At 41.5% G+C, this 21,283-nt stretch overlaps 1 protein-coding gene across 4 annotated transcripts in view; it reads left to right on the top strand.

The window, feature by feature from the left end:
- The window catches only part of PPP4R1 (protein phosphatase 4 regulatory subunit 1), a 62,205-nt gene that overhangs the window by 9,950 nt on the left and 30,972 nt on the right, over positions 1-21,283 (top strand). For 2 of the 4 annotated variants that reach the window (XM_032603451.1, XM_032603454.1), the window contains 8 exons: positions 8,345-8,429; positions 9,261-9,367; positions 13,424-13,566; positions 14,014-14,160; positions 16,934-17,041; positions 17,170-17,235; positions 18,114-18,272; positions 18,675-18,802. In XM_032603451.1, the coding sequence (XP_032459342.1) occupies positions 8,345-8,429; positions 9,261-9,367; positions 13,424-13,566; positions 14,014-14,160; positions 16,934-17,041; positions 17,170-17,235; positions 18,114-18,272; positions 18,675-18,802 (943 nt within the window). Of the gene's footprint in view, positions 1-8,293; positions 8,430-9,260; positions 9,368-13,423; positions 13,567-14,013; positions 14,161-16,933; positions 17,042-17,169; positions 17,236-18,113; positions 18,273-18,674; positions 18,803-21,283 lie in introns of all 4 variants that reach the window. The other 2 variants (XM_032603450.1, XM_032603453.1) reach the window with 1 other exon arrangement.

The following is a 21,283-nucleotide window of genomic DNA, read 5'->3' as shown; positions in this document are numbered from 1 at the left end:
GAAATAACTTCCTGGCTGAGTGTAGGTGAGTAGGTGAGTGTAAGCTGAGATGGTAAAGAGGGCAGACATGGAGCAGGTGGAAAAGTGTGAGGCACCTGCAGAAAACGGCCCCCCGCCCAGGCTGTGTGCGGGGTTTGTGGGGGCGGATCAGGGGGCCCTTGGATTACTGTGGGAGAGCGGTACCTTCATCCAGACGGGTGGGGGAGGGGAGGGAGGAAGGGCTTTCGGAAGGTGGAAGTGGTTCCGATTTGCAAACCGGGTTAGGATGAGGAGACTGGAGTAAGTGGATTGACCGTTGTGATAGTCGAGAGCAGTGGTCTTCAAACTTAATGACTGGATACCTTCTAAACTAATCTCGGAAATTTTCTCTCAGACATTTTCAAGTTTAAAGGTATTTTCAAAATGAAACTGTCATAATCACTTTTAAAAATGGAATCTAGGGCTTCCCTGGTGGCGCAGTGGTTGAGAGTCCGCCTGCGGATGCAGGGGACGCGGGTTCGTGCCCCGGTCTGGGAGGATCCCATATGCCACGGAGAGGCTGGGCTCGTGAGCCACGACCGCTGAGCCTGCGCGTCTGGAGCCTGTGCTCCGCAACGGGAGAGGCCGCGGCGGTGAGAGGCCCGCGTACCGCAAAAAAAAAAAAAAAAAAAATGGAATCTAAATGTAGCACTTCACACTATCATCCATTTTCAAAAATTCAAGAATAAACTTTAAATTGGGGATTTTACATTGTTCTTTTTTTCTTCTTGATCTTTCTATTTCCTGCACAAAATTTTACCTTAATATATTTTTATGCTTGCAAGTTTTATTGATCACCCTATCACGTTTCTTTGCACCAAAGATATAAGGAGAAATTGAAATTTTTAATTTCCTGTGGCCATAAAAAAACTTTAAAACTTTGTCTTCTTTATTAATACTCAGTTGATCAACCAGAATGTATTGCAAATTATGATAAACACTTGGTAAACAAAATTTTATTGAATAGGTGTCTGTTAATAAAATGGATGGAGCTTTTAAAAAGTAACATGTATTCATGGGTGAATATAATTTATTGCTAGAATAAGACAGTATTTAGCATCAATTTCTACTTTTTATTTTAAGAGCTATAAGCCCAGAGAAATTTTGTTGACATAGATAAGTGGATGGAAAGGGTTTTACTAGCGATGCCACTACTTTCCTTGAACTTCTTCCAACCTATGTGTCAAAAATTTAAAAATTACTTTTAATGAGCTATCGGTCTTTCAATTTTTTTGAAAGCAAAGGGTTGAAGAATGAATACCTGACTTGTAAAAGTATGTATTACAGCCTTTAGAGAGTTGAACTCTTAACACTTCATCAGTGTTGCAGAGGATCCCTTTGCTTTGCAGTGGAGGCTTTTCTGCATGGGGGCAGTGCAGCACTGCAGCCTTGAGGTCATGGGAGGTGGGAGGTTGTGAAGGGAAAGTCTTCGATCCACAGCCCAGGCACATTTTTGTGATGGAGTACTCCTGGAGGTTGGGGTCTGGTATAGCCCTTGGAGTTACCGGCTTGATTTATTCCTCGGGAGAGCTTCATGTACCTTATGGGGTTCAAATACCCCAGTTTGCTCTAAGCAGACGATATCAGAGCCTCTGAATTAGGGTATTGGAAACTGAGAGGTGTGGGAATACAGAGTGCTTCATAGAAGTAGAATTTCTAGTTCTTAGCGACTGATCAGATGTGACGGCAAGGAAAGTGCCTTACAGAGTAACGGAAGGCCTCAAGTTTGAGAACTGCCGGTTACTGGGGAAAATGGTAATCAGAGTCATGAGGAAGAGCTGATTTTTTATAAGGTTGGTTTGGACAGTTTGGTTTTCAGAACACACGTGACATGGAGGTGCAGACTCTGAAGTACCTGCACACCCGGCCGTGGGGGTCAGAGCAGGAGAACTTTGGGGTCCTCTGCACTGTGAGTGGTAGTGGAAGCTGTGGCTTATCGAGGGGAGGAGGGTTGTGTGTGTGTGTACAATGTGTATAGGAGGACAAAGTAGGGGGAAAGAAACTACCTACATAACAGGGTGAGAAGCAAGAATAGTCTAGAAAGGTAGAAACTATTCCAAGAGATCCAAGGAAAGAGGATTTAAGACGAGGGTGTTGGGATGGGAGAGTCAGCCTTGTCCCTAGTTTTGGCAGATTATTGCCAATCTTTGAGAAGAGTCACAAGAGTGAAAGAAATAGGACAGATTGCTTTTGTCTTGATGAGGAGGTGAGCTACAGCTTTAAGAAGTCTGATGAAAAGTCATTTTAGAGACTAGCAGGCTTAAGTTCTGGATTCAGTGTTTCAGGAAAAAGCCCAGGTGGTCAGAATGGCCCTTAATTACCTTGTGTTGCCCGTAAAGTGTGGTCCCGGCCACGTGTGCAGGGCCAGCAGCCAGCCTTTCCTTTCCCTCCGTGTGGGAACATCGTTTCTGGGGTTGAGTCCTCGGTGAGGGGCTTGGTGTTTATGGCCGTGGTGGGAGAATCTCTGTCTAGACAGGGCGGTGAGGTGCTGTTCTGAGGCGCGCGTGACAGCAGCTGAGCACCTCTGCGCCCCCTCCCGCTGCCCTCAAGCAGGTATGGGGACGGGTGACCCCTCACGCTGCTCTTCCCGTGCTCCTGTGCTCATGGTTGCTGGCACGTTCTTTTTCCTGACTTGGCATCAAATGCATGTATGGTAGTAAGATAGGAATGGAAGGTGATTTTTTGAAGGTAGTTCTGGGGACTTGGAATAGAGGTTTGGGACGTCTGAGAGAAGTGTAAGCTTTAAGAAGAGTAGGCTCAGAAGTCTTGTTGAATGAGCATGAAGTTAGCACGAATGTGGAGCATACCTGAGCCTTGTTGATGGGGAGTAGGACAGCGGCTCATGGTGCTGATGCAGGCGGAGCTGGAATTGCCTCCCTCAGGTGAGAAGTTGTGCTCCTGGCGGGGCCAAGGGCTTCCATGATGGTTCGGGGAGCGAGGCGAGGCTGGCGGTGGTGCTCTCAGAATGCCATGTGCTGACCAGCAGGCGGCTCGGCTTGGGAGAGACACCACGATCTTTGCTTCTTTCTTAATTAAAAAAAAAAAAAGGTGGTTTTAATTAATAATTGATCATTTAAATCACATTTTATTATAACATAGTTGAATAAGTATCTCCGCTGCCCGGAATTGTCACTCAAAGGAGATAATGGTTGAATTTAACTCCATTGTTGCTTAGAAAATCTCAAGCGCCAGTCCCAGTTACAGGGCGGCAGTGCGATTTCTCCAGCCAGGTGGGAGGAGTTTGCAAAATGTAATAATGTTACTCTGTTAAAAACTAGAAGGCTAAGTTGATTTTGGTTGGTCACCGTCCCCTCCTCCTCCTGCCTCACTTCTGTGTGAACCCTGTGCCCCACGTGTCCTGAACAACTACTCATTTTCTAGACATGACTTGGTTTTCCTCGACTCCCTGTCTTTGGGCTTCTCGGCTTAGGACGCCCTGTTCCGCCCTCTGTCCTGCTTGGCAGACCTCAGTGCACCTTCCCAGAATTGGCTGGGCTTTGAAGCCTTCTCTTGCTCACCAGGGCAGACCTAGAAGTGTAACAGTGGACGGCACACGTGGTGTGTATGTACTCTTACACCGTGCATCTTTCTTAGTAGCATATTTTTGTCTGTGTCTTGGCACACACATATATACACATGTGTGTACATAGATACATGCATACAATTTCTGTCTAGTTTTTATATCTGTGTTCCCTGTTGAGTGCCTGGCACTTAAACAGTAGATGTGCCGTCCTACTTATTGAATGAAATGAATGAAAACATTTAAAAACACAGGGAAACTACGATGAGATTCTCTGTATCAGAAACAAATGAATTGCCGGTTCGAGGGAACATGGATGTACTAGCCTGACACCGTGTTAGGTGCGTTATAGATGTTAGCTTTGTCTGTGTGTCTTAAAGTCTTGACAACAAACAGGTATTTTACATGTGAGGAAATGGAGCCAAATTAATTAATTACTTGCATTAAGTCCACATGCATAGTTCACAAGGAGCAGAACATGAGATTTGGACCCAGATCTGTCTTAACTTTAAAAAGCCTCTGCCCTTTTCACATCACTGTCGCTATAACTGTGTAGTGATAATCATCTTTAAAATTTCAAATGGGTCCAACTTTAAAATTTTTACATTTTAGATGCTGTTTTCCTTAAATTTAAAAGAATGGGATGTTGGTTTCTATGGCTCTGGGTTTCTGCTGGAGCTGGTGCTGGTGTGGGGAGTGGAAAGTGGATGGAGCCCTTCCTGAAATGCAGGGGTGACTCTCTCTTATGCTGCATGGTCTCTTACCTTCATGCGATGGGGGGGGATTCAGTTTTACAAGTAACAAAGATAAATGTCCTTGTTTTATCATTTCTTTCTCTTGTCCTGTTTTTCTGGATGTTCTCTTTAACTTGCATTGTAACACATTTGATTCTTGTCCTGATTTGGAACTGGTAGGATCTGTTGAGTCTGATTTGAGACAAGATGGGCTAACCCTTCAGTATAAGACTTCAGTTCGTATCCCAGGTTTCTATTCCAGTTAGGAATTCTGTTAGAATTCACTAAAAAACACAAGATTTCACTGACACTTTTGTCATTTACCTTCTTCATGGAAGCTTTTATAACTAAATATTAAGTTTTGAAAAATGAGGGTTTCCTATGTAAGTGTAGGAATTCTGTCTCATGTTGACCTTTTAGGTCATCTTCCTTTTTCCTTTCCATCCTGGTCCCCCTTCAGCTACCCAAGACAGTAAATTTACAGGGGAAGAGGGAGCACTGGAATTTGGGGAGCGTAGATATAATTTGAAAAAACATTTCAAGTGATCATTGTTTTCATTACTTTTAAGTCATTTTGAAATTTCAAATAACACTAAAAGCTGACATGATTTCTTCACTTCATCAGTGTAGGAAATTGGATTTTTAAAGCTGTGAACACTGTAAGGGGCTCTTGCTGCTGTAACGTCCAAGAATCCAGAATCAACTTAGTGACCCAGAAAGGAGGGGTGCTGGGGCACAGGTCGGGTGATGATAGGTCTCTCTTCATCTTCTGTAATGCTCCTTGTCTTCGTCTATTTTGTCTGGTAATAAAATAGCCACTCTGGCTTTCTTATGCTTACTGTTTCATGTTTTATCTCTCTCCTTTTTGTAATCCTTTTCTTTCAACCCATGGGTTGAAATTTTGACTTTAAAAATGTGTTTCTGGTAGACAGACTATAGCTGAGTAACAGACTATAGTTGTTACCTTGTTATTAGTTTGGGATTCTCTACCTTTTGACCTAAATGTTTAGTCCATTTATAAGTAATGTAATTATTGATCTGGTTGCTTATTTCTAGTTGTCTTTTTTTTTTCTCTGTTGCTCCTTTTGTGACTTTCTCTGGGGTTAACTCAGTATTTTTTAGCATTCCATTTTAACTCTCGGTTGGCTTTCTAGCCATCCTTTCTTGCATGTTTTAGAGAGTACTCCTAAGGGTTGTAATTTGCGTCTTTAATTTACCATAATCTATTTAAAATTAATGTACTACTTTGCATAAGCTATATGATTCTTGCAGCAGTATAGCTGTGTTTACTCCCTCTGTTTTGTGTTTTTTTTTTTTTTGCTGTACACGGGCCTCTCACCATTGTGGACCCTCCCGTTTGCGGAGCACAGGCTCCGGACATGCAGGCTCAGCAGGCTCAGCAGGCCCAGCCGCTCCGTGGCATGTGGGATCCTCCCGGACCAGGGCACGAACCCGCGTCCCCTGCATTGGCAGGCGGACTCTCAACCACTGCGCCACCAGGGAAGCCCTGTTTTGTCTTTTTTATCTGAGGATGTTATTGACTGTACCATCATTTAATGCTGTAGGATTTTTCTTTCTTAGTGGTGATAGTTTTTATGGATTATTTTTGTGTTTCTCCTTGTAACCTGTGGCAGGCATTTGTAGGGTGGCTGGGTAAGACTTAGATATGCAGTCTGTAGCCATGGTAATCACATCCTTGCTGCCTCCATAAATATGAAATGCAGAGCCATTTAGTCCAATCAAGAATTTTTTAAATTAATTAATTAATTTTTGGCGTGTTGGGTCTTCGCTGCTGCGTGCGGGCTTTCTCTAGTTGCGGCGAGCGGGGGCTACTCTCCGTTATGGTGCGAGGGCTCCTCATTGCAGTGGCTTCTCTTGTTGTGGAACACGGGCTCTAGGCATGTGGGCTTCAGTAGTTGTGGCTTGCAGGCTCTAGAGCACAGGCTCAGTAGTTGTGGCACACGGGCTTAGCTGCTCCGCAGCATGTGGGATCTTCCCGGACCAGGGCTCAAACCTGTGTCCCCTGCATTGACTGGTGGATTCTTAACCACTGCGCCACCAGGAAAGTCCCAGTCCAATCAAGAGTTGATGAGGAAATCCTGAATTTGGAGAGGATGATTCAGGACAAAACGGCTCCACAGTTATTGGCAGGAGGCTGCAGTTCTGGGAAATAGAAATGTACCTTTGTCCCCAGTGCCTCTGCTGGAGTGGAACACTCCCTTTTGTACAGAAGTTGTCAACCTTAATGGGTAGAGTGGTAACGTAAGTGGAAGCAAGGTACGGGTTGTAACCCTCTCAGCGTATGTTTCTTGAGTACAGTTGTTCAGCAATCTGCATTGGAGCTAGTGGCCGGTATTTATTATAAATGATTGCTCCTGGGCCTCACTCCAGACCTGCGCAACCGGGACCTGAATATGAGATCTGGGGTCTGAATTTTAGGGTAAGTGCTCCAAGCTCGTCTTAAACACGACAACGTTAGACTGTCAGTGCTCTAGGACTGTTCCCAAAAGCCCCTGACTTTTTATGGACCTGAATCAGTACTATTAACGTTTATCTTCAAGATTAACAAGCGTGTGACTGATGAAACAGTTTGGTCAGAGTCATAGAATTCTAGCGCCTGCATAAAGGTGCCTTCCAGGTCATGCCAGCTCCACAGTCTTAGAGGAGGAAATAGATCAAATGAGAGTGTCTGGGTGGTTCTTACAGCTCTGATTCATAATATATAAGGTACTTTGCTATGAATTGTAGATGAGAATAACGTGTTAAAACTTTTCTGTACTATGTAAGGAATTATTTTCATGTTAGGTGTTATTTTTAATCCAGTTTGACAATCTCTGCCTTTAAGCGGGGCTACTTAGAGCATTTGCACTTAATGTGATTATTGATATTGTTTGGTTTTCCTCTCTCTTGCTATTTCCCATCTGTTTGTCCCATCTTTTCCTTTTTCCTTTTATCCTCTTTTTCTGCCTTCTTTTGGGTTCAGTATTTTTTATGATTCCATTTTAGGGCCTTTATTGGCTTACTGGCTATATGTTTTGGGTGGGGTTTTTTGTGGTGTTTAATAGTTGCTGTAGAGTTTATAATTAGTATGTGCCTTTGACTTATTACTGTCTACTTTCACGTAATATGTATAAAAGAACTTTAGGACAATATACCTCCCTGTTATTCTGCCTTTGTGCTGTTGTAAATATATTTTACTTCTACACATGTTATAAACCCCACAATACATTTTTTCTTTGTTTTACAGTACATACTTTTGCCTTAAACAGTTAATTATCTTCTAAAGAGATGTTTTTACATAAGGAGAGGCTTTTGTGTTTGCCCGCCTAGTCACCATTTCTGCTAGTCTTCATTCCTTTGTAAAGATCCAGCTCTCCACCTGGTATCATTTTCTTAGTATTTCTTGTAGTGTGGGTCTGCCGCTGGCGCTGTTTGTCAGCTTTTGTATGTCAGAAAAAGTCTCTATTTCACCTTTGTGTTTGAACAATTTCTGTTTACTGGGTATAGAGGTGTAGGTTGACTTTTTTTTTTTCTTTCAGTCCTTTAAAGATGTTGCTCTTCTGTCTCTGGCTTCTCATATGGCATTCTTTCTGATGAGATGGCTGCTGTCATTCGTGTCTTTGTTCTGTATATAATGTGAGTTGTTCTCTGACTGCCTTGCAGAATTAACTGTCAGTGTTTGACAGTTCATTTATTTACAAGTTGTTAGTGTTCTGGTTGAACATGTAAGTTCTCAGGTCTGTGTGATCACTCTTTTCTGATCACTCTGTTCCTTGATCACCCCAGACTGAGTTTCTACTGACCCCTGTGCTTCTAGGGGCAGTTAGGACATATCTGTAGAAAAGGAGAAGAAGCATCCGTCAGTCAGTCGTGGCTTCTGAACCGATTCTGAGATTCTCTCGTGACTTTTTGTGCCACTCCAAGAACAACACAGGGCAGTTTTCCTTGTGCTGCTTCAGAGAGGCGGGGGTACCTTTTAGTGCGACAGTGTTACAAGGAGTATTTCTGATGTCTCTGATAGTTGGTGTGGATGACTGCAGCTCAGAGTCTGATGTGATTGTTGTACCTTCAGCCCTGGACTTCGTCTCACAAGATGACATGTTGACGCCCCTGGGGAGACTGGACAAGTATGCTGCGAGCGAGAACGTATTTAACAGGTATGTGCGTATGCTTCCCATTAAGGTGGAAGCACAAGTGTGGCTTTTATTGCATGAATTTCAGTAAACAGAAGTATCCAGTTGAAAGTAGATGTCATTACTGTGTGGTCTGAGTCACCCAGCTTCACTGCTGGTCACAGCCGTGGCCGCCTTTACAGTCGTTTACTCCTCCGTCCTGTGAGCAGGCAGCACTCCTTCTTGACTTTTCGGCAAAAACAAGCAAACTGCTTCTTTGCTGTTAGGCATAATTTTAATGTTCATTAAAGTGACTGCTGAGGCGTCAGTTCCTCCTCCAGCAGGTGGTGGTGTGTGCCTGCCGCGGGCCAGGTGACTGGAGGCCAAGGGGCGAGGGACACGGCAGTGACCAGCGCTCACACTCTCCCTAATGCACTGTTTCTCCACCTAGGGCCCCCAGACCACCTGTATCAGACTTCTCAGGGAAATCTCAAAGTCTTTGTGAATAAAATTGTTTGAGTATAGATGTATAAAACTCATTGAGTAAAATATGTAAAGGTAACATTTTATATAATGAAGAATGATTGTACTTTCCCATATTTATGATAATTGAAGGTAGCTACTTGAAACAAATTTTCAGTGACCTTAGAAATTTGTCAGATCAGGTAAAGGTGAAACATATTTTGGTAAATAATCAATCTCATCTTGTTAAAATAAAATCCTACTGGCATTTGTCACTTAGGAAATTAGGGACTTAATATATGTTATAAAATGTATTAAGAAAAATTTTCTTTTAAACTATATGGATTCTGCCTTTTAAAGTTCTAAATACTATTAATGCCACTGAACATCATATAATTTTCTTTTTCTGTGTAGACAAATGGTGGCCCGGAGTCTGCTGGACACACTGAGGGAAGTCTGTGATGATGAGAGAGATTGTATTGCTGTTTTGGAAAGAATTAGCAGATTAGCTGATGATTCAGGTATATATTTATGCAGAGAAAGGTTTCTTTTACTAAATTACGTTTCGAAAAACTTAGTGTAATGCGAGATTTCTTTGATATATTTCCTAAGTAAATTATCAGACCCATCAGTAACAAGAAAATAAAAACCTGTTACTGGGCTTCCCCCGTGGCGCAGTAGTTGAGAGTCCGCCTGCCGATGCAGGGGACGCAGGTTCGTGCCCCGGTCCGGGAAGATCCCACGTGCCGCGGAGCGGCTGGGCCCGTGAGCCATGGCCACTGAGCCTGCGCGTCCGGAGCCTGTGCTCCGCAACGGGAGAGGCCACAACAGTGAGAGGCCCGCATACCGCAAAAACAAACAAACAAACAAAAAAACCTGTTACTAAGATCCAAACATTTTATAGTAGGCCCATTTAGTTTAACTTTGAAAATTTCTTGTAAGAAAAAACTAAGAACATTGTTTTGCATCATGTACATTAATACTATTTTAGAATTAATAAATTGTTTTGAAAAATTTTTTGAATAAATTAAAAGGATGGAGTGGGCTGTAAATTTTTTGGCAAATATAAAATGCATTTTTACTTAGAAAAAATGTTTATCACCCCTTGTAAAACTAAGGCTGTTTGTCTCTAAAGTGGAAAGAGGAGGAGAGTCTGCTTAAGAAAGAGGTAAACTTGTTTTGAGGCTTAGAATACGGTTTATTACGTTTTTAAAAAATATTTTTTATGGTGGTAAAACATACATAAAATTTACCATTTTTACCTAATATTGTTTTGAGCATATCTTTTTTTAAACATTTTTATTTATTTATTTATTTTTGGCTGTGTTGGGTCTTCGTTTCTATGCGAGGGCTTTCGCTAGTTTCAGCGAGCAGGGCCCACTCTTCATCGCGGTGCGCGGGCCTCTCACTGTCGCGGCCTCTCGTTGTGGAGCGCAGGCTCAGTAGTTGTGGCTCACGGGCCCAGTTGCCCCGCGGCATGTGGGATCTTCCCGGACCAGGGCTCGAACCCGTGTCCCCTGCATTGGCAGGCGGATTCTTAACCACTGCGCCACCAGGGAAGCCCTTGAGCATATCTTTATATTTGATTTTAGAAACGATTCAAAAATCAAATAAAAATTTTTTTCTTAAATCCATGACCTCTTTATTAAAATGTATTATTTTTCAATTTATCAAACTTTTGGCATAGCAACAATTCTCATCCTTTAATTTTCAGATGAGCTCATCTTTTGGTAAGCAACTCACTTTATGGGAATATGTTTACTATTTATGTAAGCCTTAAATATTTTTTATTTTCTTATAGAAAAAAACATTAGTAAGCTTCCTAATTTTCTATCTTATTATGATGTTCTGTGTACATAATTACTCATGTATATGCTTGTTCCAGAATGGTTTTAGGAGGGTCTCATCAATTATGATTTTTACTTACAATTTATTTTTAGATTTAGCAGAGATAAACAATGTAACTTAAAATTTTGGCACTATTGCATTCCATTGTGTTCATTCCTTTCATAGAGATGTAGATATTCTTTAAGGTGGAATTTGTGTTTGTTTTCTTCCACCTGTTTACCAACTACAGTGCTGTTCTTTACATATATTCTACATGTGTTTTAAAATATATCTCGAGTTCCTGATAAATATCTCTCTTGACATTTACACTCTGAATTCATTCAGTAAATGTGAAAACAGTGCATACTGTATGCCAGGTTCTAGATTAAATGCTGGAGCCTTACTGAGATGAGTAAGAATCCCTGTCATCAAATTAACAGTTTAACGAATGCAGCCGACATACTAACAGTAAATTATACCAGGGAGGGTTGGGGCCCGCTTTGGACAGTTGGTGGCATTTGAGTTGGGTTTGATGGGGTGGGAGGGGAGGAGGGGGCTCAGGAGAGGAAAGGACAGGTGTAGAGGTTTGGGGAGCTCAGGACAGCGGCCCGTTTGGCCAACAGTGAGTTTACTGGGCCTACAGTTTAGAGGAATGAGACTTAAATAAGGTGGTTGAGGGCCAGATTGTAAAAATTTATACTGTGCCAAGTTGGAGAGTTTGCTTTGTTTGTGATTTAGAACAGAAACACAGCAGTGTGGGTTGACTTGAGGAAAAGATGGGTGACGGAAGGCTGGTTGGGAGATTCCTCTGACTGTTAGGAGTAGTTTGGGAGGAATGGAAGGGCCGGAGGGGTGTCAGAGCCACTGTGATGGGAACTTCCATGAATTTGAGGATTCTTGTCTCTCCATCAGATATGGGAAAGTTGCAGTCTTTAATATTTTTAATATTACCTCTCCTCCACCCCAAAATCCTTTTTTTTTCACTTTTTTTTTTTTTTTTTGCGGTATGCGGGCCTCTCACCGCCATGGCCTCTCCCGCTACAGAGCACACGCTCCGGACGCACAGGCCCAGCAGCCGTGGCTCACAGGCCCAGCCGCTCCGCAGCATGTGGGATACTCCAGGACCGGGACATGAACCCGCGTCCCCTGCATCGGCAGGCGGACTCCCAACCACTGTGCCACCAGGGAAGCCCCTTTTTTTTCATTTTTAAGTTTACTTTTGTTTGAGTATATGTTTTGTACATGGTTCAAAATACAGAACTCCTGTTAGCTACATCTGTTGTCTATAAGGAAGTCTTTATAAAGTGAAAGTAGCTGGTCTTAATTAATTTTGGGGTTTTGTTTGCCTTGAAAGGGCTTCCCACCTCAAGGTTCAACTTTTTTTTTGGCCACACCCCACAGCTTGCAGGATCTTAGTTCCCCAACCAGAGATCGAACCCGTGCCCCCCTGCAGTGGAAGCGCAGAGCGCTAACCACTAGACTGTCAGGGAATCCCCTAAACATTTTTTTAAATGTTGTCTTTTAGTGCTTTTTTTTTTAAAAGATGAGCATTTCTTTTTAATGAACTAAGTATTCATATCCTTTGCCATTTAAAAAATTTTTTTTTAATTTTTGGCTGAGTTAGGTCTTTGTTGTTGCGCACGGACTTTCTCTAGTTGTGATGAGCAGAGGCTACCCTTCGTTGCGGTGCTCGGACTTCTCATTGTGGTGGCTTCCCTTGTGGAGCACGGGCTCTAGGTACGTGGGCTTCAGTAGTTGTGGCAAGCAGGCTCAGTAGTTGTGGCACACGGGCTTAGTTGCTCCACGACATGTGGGATCTTCCCGGACCAGGGCTCGAACCCGTGTCCCCTGCACTGGCAGGCGGATTCTTAACCACTGAGCCACCAGGGAAGGCCTGTCTTTTAGTGCTTTTGATCTTAAAAAAGAAAACAACATTTGGAACTTTTTTTTTTGTTTTGCGGTACGCGGGCCTCTCACTGTTGTGGCCTCTCCCGTTGCGGAGCACAGGCTCCAGACACACAGGCTCAGCGGCCATGGCTCACGGGCCCAGCCGCACTGCGGCACGTGGGATGTTCCTGGACCGGGGCACGAACTTGTGTCCCCTGCATCGGCAGGCAGACTCTCAACCACTGTGCCACCAGGGAAGCCCAACATTTGGAACTTTGACTCACCTAGAATTTATGTAGAGAGAGCAGTATAGGGATCTTACCCTTTTTTTCTCACATAACCTGCTGACTTTCCTACCATTACCTATGGAACAGTTGATCTTTTTGAAATGCCATATCTGTCACATTTAAATTTGCCATAAGTACTTGGGTCTTTTCAGATTGTTTTGTTTTTTTAAATCTGTTGGTTTCCCTTAGCATTCACTGACCCTTTATCATCTTAGTTAAGTCTAACTGTAAACCCTCCACTGGCTGGCTGCATTTAGATTAGGACCCAGTCGTTACGGCTTGTCCTGGAGGTTCTCAACTAGCAGAGTTTGAAGATGATGCCGTGTTATAGTCGATGTGAGTTCAGGTGAACAGACCCGGTCCTCACAGGAAGTATCGCAGGCTCTGAGGACAGAATCTGGGATGGGGTCGACCTCGCCATGACTGTGAAAAGGATCGCAGGCTGCAGAGCATTTTCTAAGCACTCATGATGTGATGCGAGGTGAAGAGTCCAGAGATTTCCTGAGGACTCCCCCGCCCGGCAAGGATCTGGTTCTGGGGAGGATGCTTCAGCTCACCTTTCTGTTATTTCCATAGAGCCAACTGTGAGAGCAGAGCTGATGGAGCAGGTGCCTCACATCGCCTTGTTTTGTCAAGAAAACCGGCCTGCGATCCCGTATGCGTTTTCCAAGTACTTGCTACCCATTGTGGTTAGATATCTCGCAGATCAGAATAACCAGGTAGGAGGGCCCTGCCCACGTTCTTACAGAAATGGGTGTAGTCTGGGGCACTCCCGGCGGCCTACTGGGTGGTCACATTGGGATGTTCCTTCCTCTTTGACTTTGTTGTTCTGTTTTTCAAAATGAGGCTGTGGAGAGTCTGGGAGGTCACAGCAACAGACAGCACCTGGTGGCTGCTGCTCACCCGCTGCCCTCCCAGGCGGCCCTCAAAAAGGTTGGCACTTGGAGACCTCTTTTCCAAGAATGGCTTTTCTGTTCCACTTCATCTGTTACAGCACAACCTACCAAGTTCTGTCTTTGCAGAATAACCACAGATTTTTATTAGCAAGGTTTTGCCAGTTGTGAACCCCCTCTAGTTGGGTGAGGAATCCGCAGATTTGTGAAATTCAGGTGTTAAGTTTTGTTACACTGTGTGTGTACTTGGTTTACGTGTCTGTTTTTTCCTAGGTCAGGAAAACGAGTCAGGCGGCCTTGCTGGCCCTGCTGGAGCAGGAGTTAATTGAGCGGTTTGATGTGGAGACCAAAGTGTGCCCCGTCCTCGTAGAGCTGACCGCCCCCGACAGCAATGACGACGTGAAGACAGAAGCTGTGGCTGTAAGCAGAGCTCAGCAAGAATTAGTCACTGGCTTGACCGATAGGAGGCGCTTGTTAAATATGACACTGCATTACATGTTGTAGGGTTGACACATACTGGGTCTCAGAGTAGCCACAAATCATTACATTTGAAATGTAGTGCTGGGCTAGAAAGGGACATAGGCTTCCAAGGGAAAAGGTGTCTTTTCTGGGGGCCCCATGCTGTGCAGACGCACTTGGGAATTCGATGGCTCTATCAGTGGGCTCTGAGAAAGCAAGATACACAGCAAGAAAATAGTAAGTTAACTGTAAATTCATTATCAAAATGGAAAAATAAGATCGCAAAAATAACCAGTGGAATTTTAAAAACCCTGTATCGAATGAAGAAACATTTGAGCTCCTTGAGTTGCTGTCGAGCACTTTTCTAGGCACCATGTAAGCATAGTAGGAAAAAGAGGGATGCTGCTTGGCTACTGTACTTGACAGTATGGTCTTGGCAGGAAGGAATATATGATATAAATTATGATTATTAGAAAAATACACAGATTAAGTCATTATGCACATAATAAAGTCAAGTATTATAGTGAGTTCTCTGGTGTTTTGGACATGGTTAGCAAATATTTTGATTATTTGAGAGCCATCATAAATAGGGTATGAATTACATATAGTAATATCTGTTATAATTCACATCTATGGTTCCTCAGTTCAGAAAGTAAGAATTCTTATAATAAAATAGAAAAGTGATAAATCCATCTGAAAATTTATTCAGATCTATTTGGATAGTGAGAGTTTGCTATTTAAACCTGATATAGTTGCATTTTTGTTGATATGAAAAAAGTTACACTAAAAATAATTTTATAGTGCTTCTGGATCGTTCGTAGGGTGAATTAGGTTTTCTCTCTTGTTCCTTTCCACTGGAAATTCCATTATTTTATTTTTAGATATTCAGGTATCAGTTAATAAATTTAGATATTTTTCAGTAATACCATTTTTATTGAAGTGAAATTCACATAATATAAAATTAACCATTTTAAAGTTTACAATTAAGTAACATTTAGTACATTCATAATGTTGTACAAAGCACTACCTCTGTCAAGTTCCAAAACTTGATTTTTTTTTTAAAATTTCACAAGCTTCTCAATAAAAAGGAAATCAGTTTTGGCATAAATGTTGGTTTATATTGAGCAGAGTTTAACTTGCTTTATTATAATTTTTGACGGATTTTAAGAATAGTAAAACACTATAATTATAATAAAAGGCTATATCCAGCACTAGTGTGAAACCTGTGATTCTCTCACAATTGGTTGTGTTAACTTTGTTATGTTTGGCATTCCCTCCCTTCCCAGTTGTTTGTTTTGGGAATAATTCATTCTAAGAAATTTAATTATGCTAGATCAGTGATACTGTGTATCTTTGGATCATTAACTCAGGCTTGGAGATGCCTAGAAACAGTCTGGAGTCAAGAAACAACACTGCTTTGGGGATTGGGGGATGTCAGTGTCACCTGCCACTCTGAGGAGGCCAGGGCTCTGATAGGGATGGTGCCAGCCTAACAATGCATGGGCAGATCTCCGTTTATGTAGGTCTTTTCTTCATTTCATCAATGTTTGGTTGTTTTCAGTAGACAGAGCATGTGTGTGTGTTGTTAGATTTCATGTTTTTTTAACACTGTTGTGAATGATACTGTTTTTAAACATTTTCAGTTATTCGTTGCTAATTTATAGAAGTACATTTTTTTTTTTATTCTGTCATATGTCCTGCAAACTTCCTAAACTCACTTATTTGTTCCAGTGGCTTCTTTGTAGATTCCTTGGGATTTGGTCTGTAGACAGTCATGCATTTATGAATAGAGTTTTCTTTTCTTTCCAGCCCGATGCCTTTGCTTCTTGTCATATTTGCATGGGCCAGGAGTAGATATAATAGATAAATGACGACAGTCAGATTTCTTTGTATTCTAACTGCGTGGGGGCAGATATTTAAATGCGTTGGGCTGGTTTTCAAAAGGTTCATCCTCACTTTGCCCAAAACTGTGTTATCTGAATCATGTGTGATACATATCAGATCTGTGTCCTTGTCTCCCTTGGAACCCAGGCTTTGCAGAGTAAGGACGTGGTCCCCACATGCGTGAGTTTCAGAGAAAACGGTACTTCGCAAGATGAGAACTGCTTCTGTATAGTCCTTTCTTAGCAGTGCAGATACACTAAATCCAGATCCTTCTTGTGGATAATCTTCTGAAAACTCACCATTTATTTTTATCGGGAAAATGTGTAGGTCGTTTTTTTTTTGCGTTACGCGGGCCTCTCACTGTTGTGGCCCCTCCCGTTGCGGAGCACAGGCTCCGGACGCGCAGGCTCAGCGGCCATGGCTCACGGGCCCAGCTGCTCCGCGGCATGTGGGATCTTCCCGGACCGGGGCACGAACCCGTGTCCCCTGCATCGGCAGGCGGACTCTCAACCACTGCGCCACCAGGGAAGCCCCGTTTTTTTTTTTTAATCTTAAATTTATTAGGCAAAATGATTAATAAGATTGAAACTTTAGGTAAAAATGCAATTTTTAGGGTTTTCTCAGGGTTTATTGTACCTTTAATAATTATCGGTTGATTTTAATAGTAGTAGTTAACAATAGTTTTTCTGTCTTCAACTTGGATAAATAAGATGAATTTTTTGTGATGTATGTAGTGTAATTATGTCATATTTTATATTCCCTTAAATTATATACTTTTAATAAATTAGCAAACTGGAAGAGTCTTAGTTTGAAGATATATTCAGTGTGGTTTTGTTCTTATTTATTTTAGATAATGTGCAAAATGGCTCCCATGGTTGGGAAGGACATCACAGAGCGTCTTATCCTCCCTAGGTTTTGTGAGATGTGCTGTGATTGCAGAATGTTTCATGTTCGAAAGGTATTTTTTTTGTTGTTGTTTAAGAATACATGGTTCTAGTGGTTACCATATTGATCTGTGAAACTTAAAAGATTATTTTTAAAGAACGCTGTAATATTTTGAAATGTCAGTGATGCTTTTGTTGTCAGGTCTGTGCTGCCAATTTTGGAGATATTTGCAGCGTAGTTGGCCAGCAAGCTACTGAGGAAATGTTGGTAAGTATTGCAGAAATTAACTATGGAGACTGGACTCGCCACAGTGGTCCACGCTTCCAGCGCCGGGGGCGCGGGTTTGATCCTTGGTCAGGGAAGTTCTGCATGCTGAGCAGTGTGGCCAAAAAAAAAAAAACAACTAAGGAGAAAGCAGTGCATTGCAAAGTAGCATGTGAAGTTTGAAATACATACAGTTACCCCCAAAGTGTATTAATATTGGCTTGGCCAAAAAGTTCGTTTGGGTTTTCTGTACTATTACAGAAAAACCTGAATGAACTTTTTGCCAACCTAATACAATTCCATGGATGTACACCAGAAAGATAATATGACTTTAAGAGTTTAAATTTCTGTAATTTGGGCACTTGAATTGTGTTTGTTAAGGACGGTTTGTTAAAAATGCAGATGTGTTAAGAACCATTGATCCCTTTTTAACTCCCATTTCTATAAAATCAATTCTTATTTATTCAAATGAATCTTTTAATTTTATTGCAACCCTCAAGTATTTTAATGACAAATTAAATTTACAGCAGGTGATTTTTAAATGGTTAGTTCCTGGGATAAAAAATGCTTAATGTACAAGTTAATGTACTTGAAGAGTTTCTGAAACCATCTGTTATGAGGAATAGTTAACGTTAAGTACAAGCTCTTGGATAACATTTAAGCTGTACGTGTTCGGAGCGTTTTTGATTTTCCGTAGTCAGTAGTGGAATGAATTGGGTGTGATTTATTTAAAACTGCTAAGTATTAATATTAAATGGGTCTTCTAAATTTCATTAAGAAGATCTAATGTTTTAAATGCTGTGAAAGCAGAAAATGAAATAAAAGTAACTCCTGAAGCCTGCTGTGTGTCTGCCTAACGAAACACCATCCTCCTCGCACAGCTGCCCAGGTTTTTCCAGCTTTGTTCCGATAACGTGTGGGGAGTCCGCAAGGCCTGTGCTGAGTGCTTCATGGCGGTTTCTTGTGCAACATGTCAAGAAATTCGACGGACTAAATTATCAGCACTATTTATTAATTTGATCAGTGATCCTTCACGTTGGGTAAGGTTTTGTTTAATTATCATTTTTGTAAAAGAATGCATTTTACAGAAGATGTGATTTTGATTTCATAATTTAAGAAATAATTCATCATCTAAGTCATGTTATTGCTAATTTAAGGTATGTTATTTAAGGGATGCTATCATTTAAGGGATGTTATTGCTATCAATACTTTTAGGAGTAGACAGTAGACTACTATATTAACTTTTTTTTTTTTTTAACTGGATGAAATTTCTGTTCCATGCAAATGTTTTATAGGGTCTCATATTCACATTCTCATGGTTTAAACATTCAAGCCAAGATAAAAATATTTAAAAGTAAAAAGGAGAAAATAATTGATGGGGAACTGTAAATCCTAGCTGAAGAAGGATTTATGTTTTATTCCTGTCCTTTTATTCTTCTTAGGTTCGGCAAGCAGCTTTTCAGTCTCTGGGACCTTTCATATCTACCTTTGCTAATCCATCTAGCTCAGGCCAGTATTTTAAAGAAGAAAACAAAAGTTCAGAAGATACATCAGTAGAAGACAAAACTAGGTATGATTTTTTAAAACTTTGCTTTCCAGTTTTACTGCTTCTGAGCATTTTTTTTCATTTTCAGTATTTTTATAATGTTCTTTTTGGAGAGTTTACTATTTCTCTTGATTACAAAAATTGGTAAATATTTTAATAGAGTTTTATTTTAAATACATTTGTTAAACATCTCTTTGGTTAATTACATATTTAAATGAGAAGATGAAGGCACACGTAACACAATTAGCTTGGTGCTGGGCATATAGAAAGCTGTAGTGATAGATTTGATAATAATGTTCGCGTAAGTTTATTTAATAAACAATTTATCTAGCAAGCCATCTGTTAACATTTAGAATATACAAAGTAATGGTTATACAATTTAAAGGGTTTGGTTTTATACGGAGTAAAACCTAATTTAAGAATATGCGTTACTACATAGTCAGTTTCTTACTGTTATTTTTCTTTTTAGTTAATTTTGTGGATCTTGGATTCTCTGTCTACAGAATAATGATTGTAATTTCTCAATTGAGGGGGAAAGTATTTTAATGATTAGCACCAAATTAGTGCACTTACTAACTAGAATATCAACTTTTAAGAGCATTTAATAAGGCAACCAGATTTTCAAATAAAGCTTAAAGAGGACATCTCTGATTTTAATTTTTTTTGCATTTAAAAATTTTACTTGAGTTTTAGTTTTTAAAATTTTATTTTAGTAGGGCTTCCCTGGTGGCGCAGTGGTTGAGAGTCTACCTGCCGATGCAGGGAACATGGGTTCGTGCCCCGGTCCGGGAAGATCCCACATGCCGCGGAGCGGCTGGGCCCGTGAGCCATGGCCACTGAGCCTGTGCGTCCAGAGCCTGTGCTCCACAATGGGAGAGGCCACAACAGTGAGAGGCCCGCGTACTGCAAAAAAAAAAAAAAAGTATTTTAATATATCCTTAGGGGAAAAACGGTTCAGACCTCAGTTAGTGCATGGGAAATAACGCACAGACTTTGACAGGTGTGAACTTGAGCTCAGTTAGTGCTTGTTTCTGAAACAGCCCTGCCTGTAATGCCTGAGTTACCAGAGTGCCTTGTCCTCCCTTGTCATGATGCTAATGGACATTTTCTTCTGTAGCTTGGTGCTGGGCATATTTATACAAATACCGTGATATTTGTTTTCTTGGTGTTTTGATTTGGCAGTTCTTCCTTTCTTCTCTGCTGCCTTGTTTTACCTTTTTGCCCATTCTCCTACCATCCTGCTGAATAGCCAAACAAACCTGAGGTACTGTATTTTGTAAAGGAAGAAAAATCACTCTAAACCTGTCTTCCTAGCAAGAAAAGTCCGTCGGTTCTTTTTTTTTTTTTTTTTTTGCGGTACACAGGCCTCTCCCGTTGCAGAGCACAGGCTCCAGACGCGCAGGCCCAGCAGCCACGGCCCTCGGGCCCAGCCGCTCCGCAGCATGTGGAATCCTCCCAGACCGGGGCACGAACCTGTGTCTCCTGCATCGGCAGGCAGACTCTCAACCGCTGCGCCACCAGGGAAGCCATTGTCCATTGTTTTGAAAACAGCTGCTGCAGGGAATGTGACAGAGTGATGAAGTGGGGAGGGGAGAGGTGTTACCTGCTCTTCAGTTTTGAAGTCAGCGACCTTTTCCCTAATGGTACTAATTGTATGAAGACTGTTGCATAGCTTTTATTTATTTTTGTATCTGGAGAGAGTCTAGGAAGTGATATAAATTTACAGAGAATTATTAGGACGGGGTCAGCAAACTTCCTGTAAAAGACCACGCAGTAAATATGTTCGATCTCCGTCAGAACTCCTGCAGTGTGGGAGCAGCCGTAGACAGTCCATGATGCATGAGCTCAGCTGTGTTCCAGTAAAACTTTATTGACAAAGACAGTTGGTGTGGCTACCATGGCCGGTAGTTTTGCTAACTGCCGGTATAGGACATTATTGGAAGAGCTATTTAAAGGCAGTTAATTATCTTTTAGCTACAAACTTTAACTCCTCTTCCATTGTAATGAGGTCTGTCTTAGTGTCAAGTCAATACTATTTGTAGCATTGGATTCTCAGTATATTATTAGACTTTATTGAATTGTGTTAATGATGTAAGGGAGACAGTTCCTGGCTGAGAAAGGAGTTCTGTTAAATATTGTAAAAGCTGTTGTGTAGTCCTAGGTATTATTAATCTCAGAGCCATTAGCTAATTTGCCCTCTCTTAAATACTGCACTGGCTTTTGTTTTGAGCTGTCTTAAATCTAGTTTCATTATTTAAGGTTGACTGATTGGTTAATTATGCAAAAATTAATTGAGCACCTACTATGAACCAGCGACTGTAGACAGATGAACCAGGACTTGGTTCCCGTTCTCGAGGTCCTCTCAGTTTCCTAGAATTCAGATTTCTCAAACGAATATCTCACAAAATAAGCAAGTTTTTGGCAATATATTTCTGCTACTGTTTATTTCTTCTGTAGGGTTTCATCTGATCCTGGAAACATTTAATATCACTTAATACTCTTTGA

This window comes from Phocoena sinus, chromosome 14, assembly GCF_008692025.1.
Source record: "Phocoena sinus isolate mPhoSin1 chromosome 14, mPhoSin1.pri, whole genome shotgun sequence".
NCBI classification, from domain to species: Eukaryota; Metazoa; Chordata; class Mammalia; order Artiodactyla; family Phocoenidae; genus Phocoena; species Phocoena sinus.
The sequence above is the reverse complement of the archived record's forward strand: the minus strand, read 5'-3'. Positions and strand labels throughout refer to the sequence as shown.